Below are 22,454 nucleotides of genomic sequence, written 5' to 3'. Positions count from 1 at the left end.
GAATATCCTAACATGGATAAAAGAGATCAGGGTATGAAGGGTTCTGGCCCGAAACATCGACTGCTTACTCTTTTCCTTAGATGCTGCCTAGCCCACTGAGATCCTCTCGCATCTTGTGTGTTGCATGAAGGGAGCCTTTTCTGGTTGGCTGCCGGTAACTCGTGATGTTGCACAGGGGCCTGTGTTGGGACCGATTCTTTGTACATTATATGTTAATGATTTGGATGATAGAATTGTTGGCTTTGATGCAGACTTTGCAGATGATACGAAGATACGTGGAAGGCAAGGTGGGTTTGAGGAAGTGGAGCGACTACAGAAGAACCCAGATAGATTAGGAGAATGGGGAAAGAAGTGGAGATAGAATGCATTGTCGGTAAGTGTATGGTCATGCACATTGACAGAATAAATGAAAGGTTAACTATTTTTTTAAATGGGGAGAAAATACAGAGTAAATACAAAAAAATACAGAGGAGCAAAATGACTTGGGAAACCTTGTTTAAGATTCCCTCAAGATTGAGACTCAGAAAAGATGACCAGTGCAGGTTGACCTCACACCTACTCATTGTCTTCTCCTGTCCATACTACACCAACTGCTGCCACTGGGCTATAAACGTGCAGGAGCAGTGTGGGGTTAAGTGTGTTGCACGCTGCCTCGGCTGGGGCTCGAACCAATGACCTTCAGATCGCTAGCCCAAAGCCTTAACCAATTGGCCACACGCCCCACTCACTGTCCTAAGTCCAATAGTGATTGCTGTCTGTGCGACGTTTACCGCCGCCTTAATTAGGCCTCTATCTACGATCTTTCTCTGGTTCTACATATTTGGCATATTCAGCCCAGAATTGTGCAACAGGTTGTAGAGTCAATGTAGGAGGAGGTCAATTAAAAACAGATAACATTTCTTCACGTAGAACATGGTGTTCTCATTGGATCTCGTTGCGTCTGCACCTTGTGGTTGGAAAACCGGTCTTCTCAGTCTCCTGCGGTGGATCAGTCTTGTCGCTTTCTGTGGAAAGAACGAAACGGTTAACACAAATCTAGATCATGCAATGACACCACATCCGACTCCCTCCCCCCAATTCACTTATAACCTTTGAAGGGATTTGGATTGAGATATGAATGGGATTTCCCACAGAATAAATTTTGTCGTTGGTATCAGTGTTTGACAACAAAACTGGAGATGAGCCCAAACATTGATTCAGTTATTTAGTTGGAAACTTTATGATGACGTAACAATATAGGTCGTGTTGTTGACAGGAAGATGGTATTAGGCTATAGGATAATATTGATAAAGTAGTATGGTACTTAGATTCAGACCGTGAGCATATGAAATAGCATCAGACTTTCAGCATTCAGCCCTTCTATTCTGCTCTGCTATCCCATCGTGATTGATTTATTATCCCTAACAACCCTGTTCTCCTGTCCTCATCCCGTCATCTTTGACACCCTTACTATTCAGGAACCCATCAATGTCTGTTTTAAGTATTGCCACAGGCATTTATGGCTGTAAATTCCACAGATTCAGCGTCCTCTGGCTCAGGAAATCCCTCAGAATATCCGTTCTAAAGGAAAATCCTCTATGAATGGCAGAGTGAATTTAATCCTATCTGTGATTCAATTTCTAGGATACAGGTATTTGAATATCAGATTTCTTAGGATGAATCTGGAAGAGAGGGAAATGGATACAAAAATCATAGGAACTAAGTAAATGAAACAAGTTGGGGACAGTAACAGATCGAGGCTGTAATTTAACGAGGAACCTGATTATCAATGATATTAGAGACATGGAAATCATTTGAATACTTTTCAGTGTTAATATGTTTGAAGTTGATACACTAACAGTTTAAACTGGATTATTGTGAAGGGAGATGGCTGCAGAGATTCAGTCAAGAGCTAAATCTCTGAGGGATTTTGCCTCATGGACTAGTCTTGTGTAGACCAAGAGACCAGATTCATCCTGGGTTGACTACACTACCTGATCCCAGTGCATGTGGGATGGCTAGAGTCGAAACTTTCCCGTATTGTTGTTTCTTCTGGGTTCCAGAGTGTCCTTTTGTGCACATCAACATTCGATTTGTAATTAGAATGTAGAACATTCCAGCACAGTACAGGCCCTTCGGCCCTCGATGTTATGCCAACCTGTCAGCCTTCTCTAAGCTCAATCTATTATTTATCATTTTGTTATTTACAGAGACAACGACCCACCGAGTCGTGACACCCAGAAACTCAGGGATGTAATTCCAGCCTAATCACAGGACGGTTCACAATGAACAATTAATCTGATAACTGGAACATTTTTGGACCGTGGGAGGAAGCCAGAGCACCCGGGGAAACCGACGCTCACATGGGAAGAGCGCACATTCTTTCTAACAAAGGGCGCCAGATGCTCTAACCCTTTCCTCTAGTTCTGCCGAAGGGTCTCTGCCCGAAAGGTCGACTGTACTTTTTCCATAGATGCTGCCTGGCCTGCTGAGTTCCTCCAGCATTTTGTGTGTGTCGCTTTAATTTACACCATCTGCAGGTTCTCTCTCGTTTGCTCCTACACATCCATACATTTGTCTATCATTTAGTGGCTGTTTTGCGGGTACGTTTAATCCGAAATGTATCTCACAATGCTAAATAATCCACAAACACTTCTGAAGGAGTCACTCTTATGATGCAATGAGTATTTTCTACGGTGCTTCCACAAACAGCAAACGACAAGTACTGACTGGGATGCCTCAAGTGTTTGAGCCAGTTCCCAACGTCCCCCGACTGTCTGAGTGAATCGGATTTCAGTCACGTCACGGCAAGAGCCTTCAGCATTAGTACATACAGTACCTGAGTTTGTCACCGTAGAGAACGGCACCCATCACTAAAAGGGCGAGAGTTTTCAGTCCGAGTGGGATACACAACATCAGCACGGTTTCAGAAGCGCCTGTCCCTGAAGTGAAAGTGAGAGAGGTCAATCCAGACTCAGGCAAAGGGGGAGAGACCAATAATGTAGACTGATTAAAATCTGTAGGTGTGTAGATGAATTTATCATTTAGCAGATTTTTACTGAAGAAGCTACAGATGATAACGTGTGTGAAGGAATTTAAAAAAAAAGGGTAATAATAAGAATGTACAGATCAGAGTGACAAGAATTAAACATTTGAACAAAAAGTTTTAACCTGTAGTAAGCCCATAGATCATAAGGTACAGGAGCAGGTCTGGGCCATTTGGCCCATCGAGTCTATTCTGCCATTCCATCATGTCCAGTTTGTTATCATGTTTGCTGTTGTGTGCTGGGGCAGCAGGCTGAGGGTAGCAGACACCAACAGAATCAACAAACTCATTCGTAAGGCCAGTGATGTTGTGGGGGTGGAACTGGACTCTCTGACGGTGGTGTCTGAAAAGAGGATGCTGTCCAAGTTGCATGCCATCTTGGACAATGTCTCCCATCCACTCCATAATGTACTGGTTAGGCACAGGAGTACATTCAGCCAGAGACTCATTCCACCGAGATGTAACACTGAGCGTCATAGGAAGTCATTCCTACTGGTGGCCATCAAACTTTACAACTCCTCCCTCGGAGTGTCAGACACCCTGAGCCAATAGGCTGGTCCTGGACTTATTTCCACTTGGCATGATTAACTTATTATTATTGAATTATTTATGGTTTTATATTGCTATATTTCTACACTATTCTTGGTTGGTGCGGCTGTAATGAAACCCAATTTCCCTCGGGATCAATAAAGTATGTCTGTCTGTCTGTTATTCTTCTCAACTCCATTCTACTGCCATCTCCCTTAAAATTTGATGTCCTTTCTAATCAAGAAGTTCTCAACCTCCACTTAAAGACCAAGATTTGACCTTCACTGTCATCTGTGGCAACGAATTCCTCAGATTCACCACCGTCTGGCTGAATAAATTCCCCCCAACTCTGTTCTAAAGGGACGTTGTTCTATCCTGAGGCTGTGTCCTCTGGGTGCTCCGGTTTCCTCCCACAGTCTCAGGATGGACTGGCTCGTCGGTTAATTGGTCATTGTAAATCGTCGTGGGTTCAATAGGTGGGTTTCTGGGTGGTGTGGCTTCTTGGGTTGGAAGGGCCTGTTCCGTGCTGTATCTCTAAATGAATAAACAAATAAATAATGAGGTGGAGAGCCCATCTTATCGTACTGGGGGACCACTCTGTAGTTATAACTGTAGGATAAAAGCTGTCCTTCAGCCTGGTGGTCCGTGCATCCAGGCTGTTGTACCTTCTGCCCAGTGGGAGAGGGCCGAAGAGAATGTCCAGGGTGGATGGGAGGGTCTCTGATTTTGCAGTCTGTTTCACAGAGACAGTGAGAAGTGTAGACAGAATCCATGGAGGGGGCTGGCTTCTGTCTTCTGCCCAGCGAAGTAACTGTGGTTTCTTCAGTAAATATATTTAAGAAACAGTTAGAAAGGTTTTTACATAGTAAGGGAATTAAGGGTTTTGGGGGAAAAGGTAGGGAGATGGAGCTGAGTTTACGGACAGATCAGCCATGATCTTATTGAATGGCGGGGCAGGCTCAATGGGCCGGATGGCTGAATCCTGCTCCTATTTCTTATCTTCTTATGGATCAATGTGACAGGTTGAGCCCTGTAATCGTGTCCTGTCTGCCTCCTCCCCCTGACATTCTGCAGAATCACAATCGGGATTAGGATAATTTCACCGGCTTGTGTTTTGTGCGGCAGTACATTGCAATCATCATCATCGGTATGTGCTGTGTTGTGTGATGTGGGCAATCACAGTCTCTTAACCATGATGAACACACACAAAATGCTGGAGGAACTCAGCAGGCCAGGCAGCATCTCTGGAGAAGAGTAAACAGCTGACGTTTCAGGCTGACCCCTTCATCAGGACCGTGCAGAACAGGCCCTTTCATGAGTTCTGATGCAGAGTCTCAGCACAAAACATCGACTGTTTACTCAATTCTGGTGGGAGGATTGTTTGAAATTCTGAGATTGATGTGACTGTTGGGCTGTAGTTTATTTTGCTCTCCTTCCGTTTCTGTTTTCTTTCTTGTTGCCGATTGGTGGGTTGGGGTTCTAGAGGGACGATGTATTGTTTTTTGTGTGAGGGAGGGGTTAGGGATTGGTGTCTGATGTTCCTGTTGCTGATTGGTGGGTTGGGGTTCTAGAGGGACGATGTATTGTTTTTTGTGTGAGGGAGGGGTTAGGGATTGGTGTCTGATGTTCCTGTTGACTTTTCTGTGTGGGGAGAGGGTGTTGGGTTTGGTGTTGTCCGCACTGTATTTTTTGAGAGGTAGGGGTTTGGATTCTTGGGGCTTTTGATCTTCTAACGATCGTCTTCCAGGTGGGCGATCTGTTGGCTTTTGTGCGAGGGAGGGAGGTGGGGGGGGGGGGGTTTGAGGTTTGCGAGATTTTTCTTTTTCCTTTTCATGTGGGGGTATTGATGTCTTTTCTTGTAACGAATCCCATGGTTTTTCTGGATATCATGGTTATCTGGAGAAGATGAATATCAGAGTTGTATTCTACATGCAAACTTTGACAATAAAATGAACCTTTGATCCTTTCCCCATAGACGCTGCCCGACCTGCTGAGTTCCTCCAGTATTTTGTGTGTGTTGCTCAGGATTTCCAGCAATGGCAGATTTTCTCCTGTTGATGACCATGATTGGTCTTGGCAATTTTTCTACAGAGGTGGTTTCCATCGCCTTCTTCTGAGCAGTGTCTGTACAGGACGGGTGAGCCCAGCCATTATCAATACTCGTCAGAGATTGTCTGCCTGGTGTCAGTGGTCGCATAACCAGAGTTTGTGATCTGCACCAGCTGCTCATACGACCATCCACCACCTGATCCCATGGATTCACGTGACCCTGATCGGGTGCGAAGCAGGGGCTACACCTCGCCCAAGGGTAAAGTGAAGGCTAGTGGAGGGTAGGAATGTCTTACACCTCCTTTGGTAAAGACGTATCTTCACCCTGACACCCTGTTATACATTGCAGTACATATTAATTAAAAACTGTAAATTTCAATAAGAAATATATACCTACATGTATAATTTTAAATTAAATAAGTAGCACAAAAAGAGGGGAAAAAGTGAGCTTTTTTTCTTCTCATTTTTACTTTTCTGATTTTCACTTTTCTGATTGTCCATTGAGAAATCCGACGGCAGAAAGGAAGAAGCTCTTCCTGAAACGTTGAGTTGTGTGTCTTCTCTGGGAAGCTTCCTGATCCTCCGTTAGAACTAAACTCATTCCTTCCAGGCTCAGGCAAGGCCCCACCAGGGGGCCCGTTGAAGGTCTGGGGGCCACCCTGTGTGAGGGACCGTCTGAGATGGAGATGTGGTGGGGAATTGGAACTCATCATCAGCTGAGGCTGGGAGTGGCCGATATAACATTCATCCCCAGAGTCTGGACACAGAATACAATGGGTGCTGGAGGTTCCGACCCATCCCTGAACACTGCAGAAGATGCCGAGATGGTGTGGGAGAGAGCAGAGGCCTCTGTGGACGTGCTGGAGTCTGTCGTGGGTTGGGGACAGGCCCCTCCCATCGGTGCTGCCTTCCTCTTTTGCTCAGTGCTGCCCCCTAGTGTTCACCTAGTGAGTGACAAGCTGGACCAGGACAATATCCAATCTACCATCCAGCTCCAAGCCAGACCACTCAGGAACTTGGGCTATATTATGTCTTTTTGTGACTGTATGCTTTTCTGAGATCGTAACGATGTGTACTGTGTGCTGTTGCTACTCTGCTTTACACCTTGTCCTGGAGGAACGCTGTTTTGTTTTGCTGTATGCACGTGTGGCTGATTGACAATTAAACTTGAACTTGAATGTGGCGACGGGTTTTTTTCCGGGTCTGATCTACAGTCAGATCTCACTCGGGGACAGACAGATAAACCCGGGGGGGGGGGGGGGGTTGATTAGAGAAAGGATAATGGTAGCAGGCTTCCCCCTCCCACCCCTAAAACCCTCACCATACCCTGCAGAATGTGTCAATGGTTTCTTACCTGGGGTGACCTGCAGCTGGATCTCACTCTGGATCACATGAATATACGGGGGTTTGATGTGGTCTCCGTTGGGCAAATGATAATAATCATGCTCGCTTTTCCTGAACTCAGCCAGACACAGGTAGCTGTGACTGTCCTCCACTCTCAGCTGCTTTATCCTGATCCAGGCGTTTCCCAGCTCTGGGTCCCCGACGAGCTCGTACCGAGTCACTCCGTTTTCCGCTGCCCACGATCCATTTCGAATACGCCTGAAGGTGACGATGTGTCGGTAGGGATCCTTCCTCATCCACGTCACCGTGTGTGCGGTGAGGCTCTGCCGAGGCCGTGTGAACACACAGGGTAACGTGGCCGAAGCTCCCTCGGTTCCAGTCATCACAGAGACACTCTCATTGGGAGCTGAGGGAAGGACAGGTGCCAGAATAAATCAGTTAACCCTCAGCAAACATGTTTAACCACTGACAAAATTTCCAGCCAACAAAATACTCCCCTCAGTGACCACCAGAATGAAAAGACCCCCACATGTGTCTCACTGATTGCAAACCATTCAAACTAGGGAAACTCTTTCGAATATAAAACAGTCCCATCGGACTGGAGGTAGAGAAGCCTAAATCTCACACCACCACGTTCAGGAACAGCTAATTCCCTTCAACCATTCAGTTGTTGAACCAACTGACACCATCACTAATCAGTGGAGTGTAACAACACTAATGAGTACAGTATAACAACACTGATCAGTACAGTGTAACACTGGCCTTTACAGTGAAACAGCACAAATCAATACACTGCAACAACACCAATCAGTACTGTGTAACAACACTGATCAGTGCAGTATAACAACACAGATCGGTACAGTATGACAACACAATCACCACAATGAAACACCAGTCAGTATTGTATAACAACACTGTACTGTAACAGCCTAATCAATACAGAGTAATAATACTGATCAATACAGTATAACAACGCCAGTCAGTCCTGTGTAATGGCATTAGTCACTAACTTATTAACTTAGCTGTGGGAATATTTTGCATTATGAGCTGTGTGTGATGTGATACTGTAGATGTTTTCTGGGTGCACTGTGATCCAGAGGAACGCTGTTACATTTTGTTGTGGAGATGTACACTCAGATGACAATGACAGTGAACCCTCTCCAATATAATATTTACTATACTGAAAACGTTCAACAGCCTAAGCTGGTGTGATTGACAGGGAATTCTGCAGTGAACCCTCTCCAGTGTAATACTTACTATACTGAAAATATTCAACAGACTTAGCTGGTATATTTAACAAGGAATTCTACAGTGAACCCTGCTATCTTCCTTTAAGCCAATTTTTTATCCAAACAGCCAAGGTTCCATTGACTCCATGCCTCATGACTTTCTGGATGAGTCTCTCGTGGGGGACCTTGTCAAATGCCTTGTTAAAATCCATGTAGACTATATCTACCACCCTACCCTCATCAATTTCTTGTGTTACCTCTTCAAAAAACTCAGTCAGGCTCGTGAGGCACGACCTTCCCTTCACAAAGCCATGTTGACTATCCATGTAGACTGTACTTCTCCAAATGCTCATAGATCCGATCCTTAAGAATCCTTTCCAATAGATTCAGAGCACTGACGTACGACTCACCAGTCTCTAGTTCACAGGATTCTCCCTATTAACATTTTTAAACAAGGGGAGCTACATTTGCCATTCTCCAATCCTCCGCACCTCCCCTGCAGCCAAAGAGGATTCAAAGATCATAGCTACTGTTCCAGTGATTTCTTCTCTCACCTCCCACAGCAACCTGGGGTATATCACGTCCGGTCCTGGGGACTTATCAATTTTGATGTTTTTAAGAAGATCCACTACTTCTTCCTTAATCTCCACATTGTCCAGCACACAGACCTGCTCTATTTCGACCTCACCCTGATCAAGGTCCTTTTCACTTGTGAATACTGAAGCAAAATATTCATTTAGGACCTCCCAACCTCCTCCACCACCAGGCACATTTTGCCCTTTTTATCCTTTAGTGGCCCCACCTTCATTCTTGTCATCCTTCTGTTCTTCACATACACATAGAACGCCTTGGGGTTCTCCTTAATCCTACATGCCTAGGCTTCTCATGTCCCCTTCGAGCTCTCCTAAGTCCTTTCTTAAGCTCCTTCCTGGCTACCCTATATTTCTCATGAGCCTCTCCTGCTTCCTGCTTCTTATATCTAACATATGCTTCCTTCTTCCTCTGGACGAGTTGCCTCACGTGTTTCGTCAGCCACGGTTCCCTTTTCCTACCATTTTTTCCTTGCCTCAGTGGGACAAATCTATCCTGAACCCAGCACAAGTGGTCCCTAAACTTCTCCCACATTACTTATGTGCTTTCCCCTTTAAACATCTGTTTCCAATTTACTCTCGCTAGTTCCTGCCTCATCCCTTCATTGTTAGCCCTTCCCCAGTTAAGCACTTTCCCATTTTGTCTGTTTTTATCCTTTTCCTTAGCTATGCTGAAGCTAAGGGAGTTGTGGTCACTCTCACCAAAATGCTCCCCCACCAAGAGGTCTGTCACCTGACCAGGTTCATTACCCAGAACCAGATCCAGTATGGCCTCTCCTCTCATCGCCGGTCCACATACTGTGTCAGGAATCCTTCTTGAACACACCTGACAAATTCAGCCCCATCTATCTCCCTTTCCAGTTCAGGTGCAGCCCGTCCTTTTTGTACAGGTCAGACCTTCCCCAGAAGAGATCCCAATGATCCAGAAATCTGAACCCCTGCCCCCTGCACCAACTCTTCAGCCACGCATTCATCTGCCATAACTTCCTGTTCCTACCCTCTCTGTCTCGTGGCACAGGCAGCAGTCCGAGATTACCACCCTTGACGTTCTGTATCTGTGTACAGTCAGATGGCAATAAACTTGACCTTGATTGCTGCTTTTCTGATGCAACGCTCTGTGCCTGTGTTGCTGCGGCAACTGGATTTTCACTGCACCTGTGCAGACACGTAGGCAGACGTGCAATGAAAATCGAACCTGCAGCAGCAAGTAAGTTCAGTTCCACTCACCTCATTATAGGAAGGATGAGGAAGCTTTCGAGAGGATGTAGAGGAGATCTACCAGGATGCTGCCTGGACCAGAGAGGATGTTTAATGAGGAAAGGTTGAGCGAGCTGGAGACTTTCTCTGGGAGTGAAGAAAGATGAGAGGTGACTTGATAGAGGTGAACAAGATGATAAGAAGCATAATCGAGCAGACAGCCAGAGACTTTTCCTGGAAAGTATTGGGGGGATGTCAGAGGTCAGGGGCAGGTTCATTACACAGAGAGTGGAGGGTGTGTAGAACAGATGGAGTTCAACCCAGATAAGTGTGAAGTGATTCATTCTGGTAGGTCAAATTTGAATACAGAATATATGAATGGTAAGACTGGTGGCAGTGTGGAGGATGAGCTGGATCTTGGGGACTCTGTCCATAGGACACTCAAGCTGCTGCACAGGTTGACAGTGGTGTTAAGAAGGTGTATGGTGGACTGGCATTCATCAGCTGTGGGACTGAGTTCGAGCCCTGAGGTAATCTCTCTGGAGTAGGTTACATGGTCAGCACAGCATTGTGGGCCGAATGGCCTGTAATGTGCTGTAGATTTCTGTTTCTATATTCTCTGTAAGAGAGGATCACTGATCCTCCAGTTTCGGGGGTTCAGCTCAGGGTAACAACCCTGACGGGTAAAACAATGTTGTTCTGGAAACAGCAATGGAGAATCCTTCGACATCTGAGTGTGACGGTATTCCTGAGTCCCACTCGGGAATTGTATGACTGACAGCAGTGAAAACCGAGAGGAAGCTACTGACACGATGAAGGAAGCCCTGAATGCTGCCAGAGATGGAGGCCCTTCATTGCTGACTGAAATGGCAGCAGCGTCACGGACCGGGGGAGGGGAGGGGGAGGGGAGGGAGGAGGGGGAGAGGGGGAGAGGGGGAGGGGAGAGGGGGGAGGGAGGGGGGGAGGGGGAGAGGGGGAGAGGGAGGGAGAGGGGGAGGAGGGGAGAAGGGGGAGGGAGAGGGGAGAGGGAGGGAGAGGGGGAGAGGGGGAGAGGGGGAGAGGGGGAGAGGGAGAGGGGGAGAGGGGAGGAGGGAGGAGGGAGGGAGGGGGAGAGGGGGAGAGGGGAGAGGGGAGAGGGGGAGGGGGAGGGGGAGGGGAGAAGGGGGAGTGGGAGAGGGAGGGGGGAGGGGGAGGGGAGAAGGGGGAGTGGGAGAGGGAGGGGGGAGGGGGGAGGGAGAGGGGGAGAGGGGAGAGGGGGATAGAGGGGGAGAGAGGGAGTGGGAGGGAGGAGACAAAAAGAGTAAGTGTGTGTGCGTGAGAGAGAGGGAGGTAGAGAGACAGGGAGACTCTCAGACAGGTACGGGGACGTTATAGAAATGGAGGGCTATGTGGGAGGCTAGATTGGTCTTCGAGCAGGTTTAAGGATCAGCACAACATTGTGGGCTGAAGGGCCTGTACGGTGCTGTTGTTCGATGTGATAGTGCACATGACAATCACATTTATTTGACATGATCATCCTGCAAAATATACTTGTAAATTATGAATAAAATGAGTTTTCAGGGAGATAAAATGTGAAATGATTAGTGTAGTTTTACAACTCAATGCTTAAACATCGGTCCTCACCTCTCACAGACAGATCTGTTAGAACCACCGTTCGAAACTTGCCAACATTGAGCTCCACCGCGCACCGATACCGACCACCGTCACTCCGGTTCAGACGCTCCACCATTATCGAGGCATCTCTCCGACTGAGGTTCCCCACGAATCCGAACCGCCCTCCTCCAGCCTCCTGTGTCGTTGTATCGCACCCGGAGGGGCCGGAACCGGGATATGTGCAGTTAAACACCAGTTTTTTAGCACCTGGTTTCTCCCTGTACCAGATCACGGAGCCGTTCAGGGCGACATCAGGAGGTGGGTGGGTGAAAGTACACGGTAACACAGCGGAGGCTCCTTCCACCGCAGAGACCTCATCAGCGCCGGACATTGACCAACCTTTGAACGAATAGTCTGCAGAGAGAGAGAGTGTGAGAGTGAGTGAGTGAATGAGATAGAGAGAGAGAAAGTGAATGAGAGAGAGTGAGTGAGTGAGTGAATGAGAGAGAGTAACAGAGATAGTGAGATAGAGAGATAGTGAGTGAGTGAGTGAGTGAATGAGAGAGAGTAAGAGAGATAGTGAGATAGAGAGAGATAGTGAGTGAGTGAGAGAGAGTGAGATAGAGATAGTGAATGAGAGAGGAGGGAGAGAGAGAGGCAGTGATAGAGAGAGAGAGTGAGAAATTGAGTGAGAGAGAGAGGTCGATATTTGAACAACAATCTGCTGAAGGAATTCAGCCGGTCGAGTTGCATCTGTGGGTGTGAAAGGATGTTGAAGTTTTGGTTTGCATCAGGACTGATAGAGGAGTGTCGAATGGCCAGAGGAAAGGGGAGGTGAGACATGAGTCTGAGGGGATAGATGGATTGAGGAAGGTGAGACCGGAATCTGAGGTGATTGATGGACTGAGGAGGGGTGAGAGAGGAGTCGGGGTGATAGAGGAGGGGTGGGAAAGGAATTCTGAGGTGATTGATAGATTGAGGAGGGTGGGAAAGGAATTCTGAGGTGATTGATAGATTGAGGAGGGTGAGACAGGGGTCTGAGGTGATTGAGTATTGAGGAGGGTGAGACGGGTCTGAGGTGATTGAGGTGGGGTGTGAGTTTAAGGGCAGGTTGTGCTGGGTAGGGAGGGGGAAGGGAGATGGGAGATGTGGTAAGTGGTGAAAGATGGAGAAGAGGGAAGGAAAGGAGATTCAGATGGAGAGAGGTGATTGTAATCAGTTGTTTGAGGGAGGGCCACCAAGGGCTCACTCTCCAGCCTGATACTCTGAGATGAGAATGGGACCCACTGGGGGAGATGCGTCTGGCAGGTGGAACCGGGTCAAGAGTGGGGAAGGTGGGGAAAGTGGGTGAAAATCTGGGAAACAGACCTGGAGTTTCACTACTGTCACGAGTGGATCTTCAGATGTCAGTGGGCCTGACGACCATCAAACCAGGGGAGTGGGTTACAGACTGGGCCCTGACATGGGGGAGGGGAATCAGAATCAGGTTTAATATCACCGGCATCTGTCGTGAAATTTGTTGTTTTGCCACAGCTGTACAGTGCAAAGCATAAAATAAAACTATTATTTACATTAAATATATATAAAAATTCAATTCGATAAGCAGTGCAAAGTTTTGCTGTTGTCCGGGTGAGCCAAGGCCACGTGAGAAGCCAGTGAGATTGCATCCACTGTAGACCTGTTGTGGTGACGGGCAAATTGCCATGGGCCCAGGCTCTTCCTGAGGCAGGAGTGGATTCCAGCCAAGACCAACCTCTCGAGGCATTTCATGGCAGTAGATGTGAGTGCCACTGGGTGATGGTCGTTAAGGCAGCTCACCCTGCTCTGCCTGGGCACCGGTCTGATGTTACCCTTTTGAAGCAGGTGGGGCCTCTGACTGCAGCAGTGAGGGATTGAAGATATCCTTCATCTTTCCCAACAGTTGATCGACACAGGCTTTCAGCGATCTTCCAGATACACCAGCAGGGCCTGACAACTAAATGATCAGTAATGGATAGCCAGGACTGGGAACAGGCTGTGATCCATAGGAGGGTCCAGGCTGGGGGGTTTATATGTGCAATAATGGATACTCAGGAGTGGGCTACATGCTGCGGTCTGGTGCTGTAGAGTCCAGAGTGGGGGTTACGTCAGAATCAGAATCAGATTTAATACAGAAACAATAGAATAGACAACGAGATTGCATCACTGGCGTATGTCATGAAATTTGTTGTTTTGTGGCAGCAGTACAAGGCAATGTATAATAATAAAATCTATAAATTACAGTCAGTGCATATAAAATAAGGAAAGGAAATAAACAAGTTGGGCATAAAATAAGGAAAGGAAATAAACAAGTTGGGCAAAAAGAGTGAAAAAATTCTGAGGAAGAGCTCATGGATTCATTGACCATTCAGAAATCTGATGGCGGAGGGGAAGAAGCTGTTCCTGAATCGGTGAGTGTGTGTCTTCAGGCTCCTGTTCCTCCTCCCTGATGGTGGCAATGAGAAGAGGGCATGTCCTGGGTGCTGGGTCCGTAATGATGGATGCCGCCTTTTTGAGGCGTTGCATTTTGAAGGTGTCCTGGGTGCTGGGGACACCAGTGCTCACGATGGAGCTGACTGAGTTTATAACTTTCTGCTGGTCTTTCTGACCCTGAGCAGTGGCCCCACCAGACCAGACGGTGATGCAGACAGTTAGAACGCTCTCCAGGTATATCTGTAGAAATTTGCCAGTGTCTTTGGTGACAAACCAATTCACCTCAGACTCTTATTGAAATATATAGCGTTACAGGCTGGGGTCGAGTCAGGGTTTCGGGGGTTTGTCATTGTCGTCTGTTCCCTGGGGCCGATGGCTTTTACAAACCTGCCATTTCATTTTCAGGTGGGGAAGTGATTGGAGAATCGGGGGCACCGGTTACGGAGAGGAGAGCTCTTGGAATTAGCTCGGAGTGACGGAACAGTTGCAACATTCAGGAGGACATTCAGCCCATTGAGTTCATACTGGCCCTGTGTAAGAACAACCCAGCCAGTCCCACACCCCCCACCACCAGATTCTGGCATCTTTCCCCTTCCTTTCCAGTCCTGGTGAAGGGCCCCAGGCAAAAACATTGACTGTTTATTCCCCTCCATAGATGCTGCCTGAGCTGCTGAGATCCTCCAGCATTTTGTGTGTTACTCACGTTGTGGTAGATCGTGATGTCAGAAGTTCATTTTTATTACGTGGAAATGGGAAACAGAATGGCTCCGTGAACCACAGGCACCTGGTGAGCCAGGGAGGGAACAACCGGGATTTCTCAGTAGCAGATGATCAGAGATTTACTGTATTTAACACGAGAACATAGAACACAGAGCAGTAGAGCACAGGCACAGGCCCTTCGGCCCACATTGTGGTGCTAAACCAATTAAATTAGTGACCAACTAAACTAACCCCTCTGCCTACACAATGTCCATTTCAATGTCCAATGTCTGTTCATGTGCTGATCTAAATGTCTCTTAAAAGCTCCTAATGTATCTGCCTGTAACTCCTCCCTAGACAGAGCATTCCAGTCACCCGGCACTGTCTGTGTAAAACATTTACCCCTTTCACCTTCAACTCAGGCCTTTGGTATTAGACATTTCAACCCTGGGAGGAAGATACTCTCTGTCTGCTCTCTCTGTGCCTCTTATAATCTTACAAACTCCATCAAATCTCCCCTCAGACTCCGTCACTCCAGAGAAAACAACCCAAGTTTATCGAACCTCTCATTACAGTAAACGCCCTCTAATCCAGGCATCATCCTGGTGAACCTCGTCTGTACCCTCTCCAAAGCCTCAACATACCTCCTACAATGGGTGATCAGAACTGTACACAATACTCCAGATGTGGCCTAGCCAGAGTTTTATAAAGTTGTAACATAACTTCCTGACTTTTGCCTGGGTGGAGGAGGGGAAAGGACACCGAGAATAAGAATCAAGAGGTTATAGTCATTGAGGGGGGATCTCCTTGCAACCTGATAGGTAACCTGAATATTGATAGGCCTATATAGAGTGGATATGGAGAGCATTGTTCCTATAGTTGGTTCGAATATTGATAGGCCGAGATAGAGTGGATTTAGAGAGCATTGTTCCTATAGTTGGTTTGAATATTGATAGGCCGAGATAGAGTGGATATGGAGAGCATCTTTCCTATTGTCATTTGGTGGAGGAACATCTCAGATTCCATCGGTGGGGGGGCCCTCCATCCTGACAGCATCAGCATCGATTTCTCCAAGTTGTGGTAATTTCTCTTCCCTTCTCCCTTCTCTCTGATACTCCCTCCTCTTCTCCTTACCTGCCTATCACCTCCCTCTGGTTCCCCTTCTTCCTTTTCTCCCATGGTCTACTCTCCTATCCTATCAGATCCCTTCTTCTTCAGCCCTTTACTTTTCCACCAATCACCTCTCAGCTTCTTATTTCATCCCACTGCCCTACCCAGACACCCTCTCTCTCACCTGGTCTCACCTCTCACCACCATCTTGTACTCCTCCCCCTCCCCCCACCTTTGTATATTGTCTTAGAACACAGAACATAGAAATGTACAGAACATTACAGGCGCTTCGTACCACAATGTTGTACCGACCATTGAAACCTACTCTAGACACTGCCTAGAATTTCCCTAGTGTATAGTCCTCTATTTTTCTAAGCTCCATGTACCTACCTAAGAGGCTCTTAAAAGACCCTATTGTATCCACTTCCATCACCGCCTCCGACAGTGCATTCCACGCACTCACCACTCTCTGTGTGAAAAACTTACTCCTGACATCACCTCGGTACCTATTTCCAAGCACCTTAAAACTATCCCCCCTCGTTTTAGCCATTTCAGCCCTGGGAAAAAGCCTCTGGGTATCTACAAGATCAAAGCCCCTCGTCATCTTATACACCTCTATCAGGTCACTTCTCATCCTCGGTCACTCCAAGGAGAAAAGGCCAACTTCACTCAACCTATTCTCATAAGGTACGCCCTCAAATTCAGGCAGCATTCTTGTAAATCTCCTCTACACTCTCTCTATAGTATCCACATCCTTCCTGTAGTGAAGTGACCAGAACTAAGCACAGTACTCCAAGTACGGTCTGACCAAGGTCTTATATCGCTGTAACATTACCTCATGGCTCTTGAACTCAATCCCACAACTGATGAATGCCAACACACCATACACCTTCTTAACAACAGTCAACCTGCACAGCAGCTTTGAGTGTCCTATGAACTCAGACCCAATGATCTCTTTGATCCTCCACACTGCCAAGACTTACCATTAATACTATATTCTGCCATCATATTTGACCTACCAAAATGAACCACTTCACACTTATCCAGGTTGAAGTCTATATGGCACTTCTCAGCCCAGTTCTGCATCCTATCAATTTCTCACTGTAGCCTCTGACAGCCCTCCACACTATCCACAACACCTCCAACCTTTGTGTCATCAGCAAACTTTCTAACCCATCCTTCTACTTCTTCACTCAGGTCACTTAAAAATTACAAAGAGGACGGAAACCAGTACAGATCCTGGCGGAACTCCACTGTCCACCGACCTCCATGCAGAACATGGACCATCTACATCACCCTTTGCCTTCTGTGGTCAAGCCAATTCCGGATCCACAAATCAAGGTCTCCTTGGATCCCATGCCTCCTTACTTTCCGAAGGAGCCTTGCATGGGGAACCTTATGGAATGCCTTACTGAAATCCATATTCACTACATCAGCTGCTCTACTTTCATCCATGTGTTTTGTTACATCCTCAAGGACTTCAATCAGGCTCGTAAGGCACAACCTGCCCTTGACAAAGTCATGCTGACTATCCCTAATCAAATAATGTCTCTTCAAATACTCATAAATACTGCCTCTCAGGATATTCTCCAGGAACTTGCCCACAACTGAAGTCAGACTCTCTGGTCCATACTTTCCTGGGTTATCTCTACTCCCTTTCATGAACAAGGGAACAACATTTGTAAACTTCCAATACTCTGGTACTTCTCCCATTCCTATCGGTGACGTAAAGATCATCGCAAGAAGCTCAGCAATCTCCTCCCTCACTTCCCACAGTAGCCTGGGGTATATCTCATCCAATCCCAGTGACCTATCTAACTTTATGCTTTTCAAAAGCTCTGGCACATTCTCTCTCCATGCACACGTTTCCACCATCGCACCTAATGGGTCCTATTCTCACACGGCTCATCCTCGTGCTCTTCACATACTTGTAGAATGCTTTAGGGTTTTCCTTAATCCTGCATGCCAAGGCCTTCTCATGGCCCCTTCTGCTCTCCTAATTCCATTCTTAAGCTCCTTCCTAGCAAGCTTGTAATTTTCTACAGCTCTAACAGTACCTAGTTTCTTGAACCTTTCGTAAGCTTTTCTTTTCAGCTTAACGAAATTTTCCACATCCTTTGTACACCATGGTTCTTTAACCCTACCAAACTTTCCCTGCCTCAATGGAACATACCTATGCAGAACTCCATGCAAATGTTCCCTGAATATTTGCCACATTTTGGCTGTGCATTTCCCTGACAACATCTGTTCCCATTTTATGCTCCTATGTTCCTGCTTGTTACGTACCCGTAATGGTTTAAATCAGGGGTGTCAAACTCATTTTAGGTCACGGGCCGGATTGAGCAAAATGCAGCTTCATGCGGGCTGGATCAGTCGGACGCGTGCGAACGCAGCTTTCGTTGCCTCCGTTTTTTCAGCCTGCTCTCTTGTGTCTCAGTCTCTGCTATAACTACAAAGTGTTTCACTTTACAAATTCCGTTTCTTATGAAGAAGACTGCCGTGCAAGACTGCCGAATAAACACTAAAAACCCTGAAAACCTGGTACCTGAATAAACTCAGCATTAGCCATATCATACGCCATAGGCGCTTCGATTACTGGGGCCAGCTTTAATAGTAATTAGATATTATCTCGCGGGCCAAAGATAATTCCACTGCGGGCCGGATTTGGCCCGCGGGCCTTGAGTTTGACATATATGGTTTAAATGAACCAGCATCAATAGACTACGCCTGGAGTCTGGTTTTGATGTTAAAACCACTATCTTCATTAGTATCTATTTAATATAGCAACATAAACAAGAATAGTCAAAAGTTAACAGTGTTATGAGTATCCATATGTGTAAATATAACTCCCAAACTATTGAGCTGGGGGGGGGGGGTGGGGGGGGCCACCAGGCTTAAAATCATGAGATGGTGAGGTATGAAAGTTCAGTTCATCCACAGATTAAATGATGTGAGAGAGAGATTTGTAATCCAAGCTGAATGTCGAGAGAGGGCATTTATGTCGTATTCCACAGGCTCCATGGTGGTAAATCAAGATAACAATTGCCATGGGTTTTATCCGTTGTTATTCCAAATCCATTTACAGATTATCACCAATAGTAGCTTATCACAGGGGTACTGTCTTCAAAGGGAACTACCACCCAGGCAAGGGTTAACACATAGGTAGATTCCACAAGGTTGCCCCCAATCACACAACGTGATAGCCACTTATCAACGTGCTGGGTCAATGCTCAACCCACCCTTGTGGGCACTCGGAAGTTCCAACCAGTGACCCCTTAGTCACTGGCTTCCTTCCCTTGTCCGACTCCAACTACGACTGACTGTGTGTGAGTGAGTGTCCTTGCTTAAATCAAAACAAGCTGCAGAGTTGAATAGTTCCACCCCTCTCTCTCTCTTAGTAAGAATCAAACAGGAGCTGAGAAAGCTGGTGGCTGACGTCACTCAGGCACTCTCTCTTAAAATGACAGTCCACGGCAAGATAAACCTAGGGGTTCATCACACTGCCTAACAGCATCATATTTCCCCTGAAGCCTGGCATACTCAGCAGCCATTTCTATTCCTGAGACATCCAAGTCTCTGTAATGGCCACAACGTCAATGTATTGATCCATGCTCTAAGTTAATCGGCATTGTTTATGATACTCCTTGCATGAAAATAGACACATCTCAAACCAAAACGCTGAGTGCATCAAAGGTTACAACGTCAATGTATTGATGTTTAAAGGCAGGAGAATGAAGTAAAGAAGGATAATAAATCCTTCTAAAATTTCGAGTTGCTACAGTAGTACAGCGGTTAGTGTTACACTGTTACAGAGCCAGTGACCTGGGTTCAATTCCCACAGTTGCCTGTATGGAATTTGATGAAAGGTCTTGGCCCAAAACCTCAACAGTTTATTCCCCTCCATGGATTCTGCCTGACCTGCTGTTTCTCCAGCATTTTATGTGGCTCTGGATTTCCAGCATCTGCCAAATCTTTATGTTTGTGCTTTTGCATGGAGCCAGCCTGAGGTCAATGGGCAGAATGGCCTTGTAAAAGGGCTACAACCAGCGCACAGTGCCATCAAGCAGTAAAATCCCACATTTCAATGCATTTCAGTGGAATCTGTGACAGTTTTGCAAACATCAATGTTTAGCTTCCCCCGATCTAACCACACGCCTTGAGTTCTTGCATCCTTTACAGATAGGGTAAATGCAAGCAGGCTTTTTCCACTGAGGATGGGTGGGACTAAAGACAGAGGTCACGGGTAAAGGGTGAGAAGTAAAAATTTTAAGAGGAACTCAGAGGGTGGTGAGACTGGAATGAGCTGACAGTATAAATGGTGCACAGAGCTCGATTTCAACATTTAAGAGAAGTTTGGACAGGTGCACTGAAGGAATATGGAGGGTTATGGTCTCAGTGCAGGTCGATGGGAGTAGGCAGATTAAATGGTTTCGGCATGCCCTAGATGGGCCAAAGGGCCTGTTTCAGTGCTGTACTTCTCTGTGACTCTATAAAAAACAAGGTTTCATTGGAAGGTTGAGATGGGGGTCAAACTATGACCATGTCCAACAAGACAGAGTTACTTACATTCCCAGAGCAGAACTGGCTAATATGAGAGGGTCTAATTTTAAGGTGACTGGCAGAAAGTATAGGGAGTAAGTTTTCGACAGAGAGTGGTGGGTGTGTGGAACATCCTGGTGGTCGTAGAGGCTGAGACATTAGGGACACTTAGATAGACACACTGATGGAAGAGAAATGGAGGGTTATGTGGGAGGGAAGGGTTAGATTGATCTTGGAGCAGGATAAAAGATTGGAGCAACATTGAGAGCTGAAGGGTCTGTACTGTGCTGGACCGTCCAGTGTTCTCTGCGTCCTTTTGGTATTCAATAGATGGCCACAAGTGTGAAGCAGAACAAAACCATTGTTACTCTGGATCCAATGCAGCACAAAAATACAATAAAATAAAGAGCACAATAATAATAACACAATAAATATAAACACTGTACATACGATAGTTTCTGTACATAGATTGATATATAGATTGACAGATAGACTTTATGTCCATAAAGTGACTCCAGGCTCAGGAGTGTCTGTACTTCAGGTGACTGACAGGAAATGATAAAGTTGTCATTCATATGGAACTTTATGTATATACAATCAATCCACGTATATAAGCTGTCTAATGTACTAATACTTAATATGTTCTTTCGTATTATAAATTATTATGTTATTCTTATTCAACGTCAATATAACATCCCAACTCTGTACTCAATATGTCTTCACCAACATCTTGTACAACTACAACATCACACAACCCAGGACAACAGTGACCACTTGAGCACCCAGTCAGTACTCCCTCCTTCCACCGCCAGCGCACAGTGGCCGCGGTGTGCGCCGTCTACAACACGCAACGCAGTTACTCGCCCTGCTATTCCAGCAGCCACCACCTCTCCACATCAGGGTATCGGGTGGATGTGAACACCACCACCCGCAGGCTCCCCTCCCAAGTATATTCATTTACTGAGACACAATGCAGAATAGGCCCCCTCCGGCCTTTTGAGCCGTAATGCCCAACAACCCGAGCCTAATCACGGGACAATTCACAATGACCAGTTAACCCACCAACCAGTCGCGGCTATCCCTCAACGTCGAGGATGATGGTCTTTGTTCTGTTGATCCACAGAGCGAAGACGCCTGTGCATGTATTTGTTTAATGTAAACTTGATGTTGCACTCCAAGAAGCACACGATACTTCACAAATCAACCAACTGATTCCAATGGCATGGAAACCACGACGATTGGAGCTGATGGATTTGTTACAGCCTTCATCCGCCTTCACAGCCATTGAGTTTGAAGTAACTTTGTCTGCCTGTTCTACCGGTGAGCTCTTGGTTGGGTTGTTCTTTGTCAGAGACCTCACCCTCGACCTTACCATGGGTGACCCTACCAGGAGCATAGCTCCAGACGGCATCGCTCTCGGGATCTCAGGGCCACACAAGCTTCTCCACCACGACAAGGTGACAATCCATGGAGAAGCACCAACCAGTAGGCTGTGGGAGAAAACCAGAGCACCTGGAGCAAACCCATGAGGTCACAGGGAGTTCAGAGTTCAGAGTTCAATGTATATAAACATCATACAACCTTGAGATTTGGTATATCACGTAAAAGACTCGCCAATCTCTACAGACGTACGGTGGGGAGCATTCTGACTGGCTGCATCACCGCCTGGAATGGGGGGTGGGGGTCTACAGCATAAGATCGAAGGAATCTGCAGAGAGTTGTAAAATTACTCGGCGCCATCATGGGCTCTAGCCTCCATAGTTTCCAACACATCTTCGAGGAGTGGTGCCTCAGAAAGGCAGCATCCATCATTAAGGACCCCCATCACCCAGGACATTCCCTGTTCTCATTGCTACCTCCAGGCAGGAGGTACAGGAGCCTGAAGACACACACTCAGCGATTCAGGAACAGCTTCTTCCCTCTGCCATCCGATTTCTGAATGAACAATGAACCCTGAATACTACCTCATTACTTCTTTATTTCTGTTTTGGTGCTATTATTTAACTACTTTATACACAAATATACACTTACTGTGATTCAATTTTTCTCTGTTATTAGGTATTGCATTGTACTGCCGCCACAAAGTCAACAAGTTTCACA

At 46.5% G+C, this 22,454-nt stretch overlaps 1 protein-coding gene across 1 annotated transcript in view; it reads right to left on the bottom strand.

Moving 5' to 3' along the window:
• Positions 1-407: 407 nt before the first annotated feature.
• LOC140728798 (uncharacterized) overlaps positions 408-22,454 on the bottom strand; it is a 250,874-nt gene continuing 228,827 nt past the window's right edge. The window contains exons 3-5 of the mRNA XM_073047754.1: positions 6,957-7,352; positions 2,819-2,921; positions 408-1,004 (exon numbers count right to left, since the gene is read on the bottom strand). Of these exons, the coding sequence (XP_072903855.1) occupies positions 989-1,004; positions 2,819-2,921; positions 6,957-7,352 (515 nt within the window). The 3' untranslated portion in view covers positions 408-988. The remainder of the gene's footprint in view (positions 1,005-2,818; positions 2,922-6,956; positions 7,353-22,454) is intronic.

This window comes from Hemitrygon akajei, chromosome 6 (assembly GCF_048418815.1).
Source record: "Hemitrygon akajei chromosome 6, sHemAka1.3, whole genome shotgun sequence".
Taxonomy (NCBI): domain Eukaryota; kingdom Metazoa; phylum Chordata; class Chondrichthyes; order Myliobatiformes; family Dasyatidae; genus Hemitrygon; species Hemitrygon akajei.
This window is presented reverse-complemented; position numbering and strand designations above follow the sequence as displayed.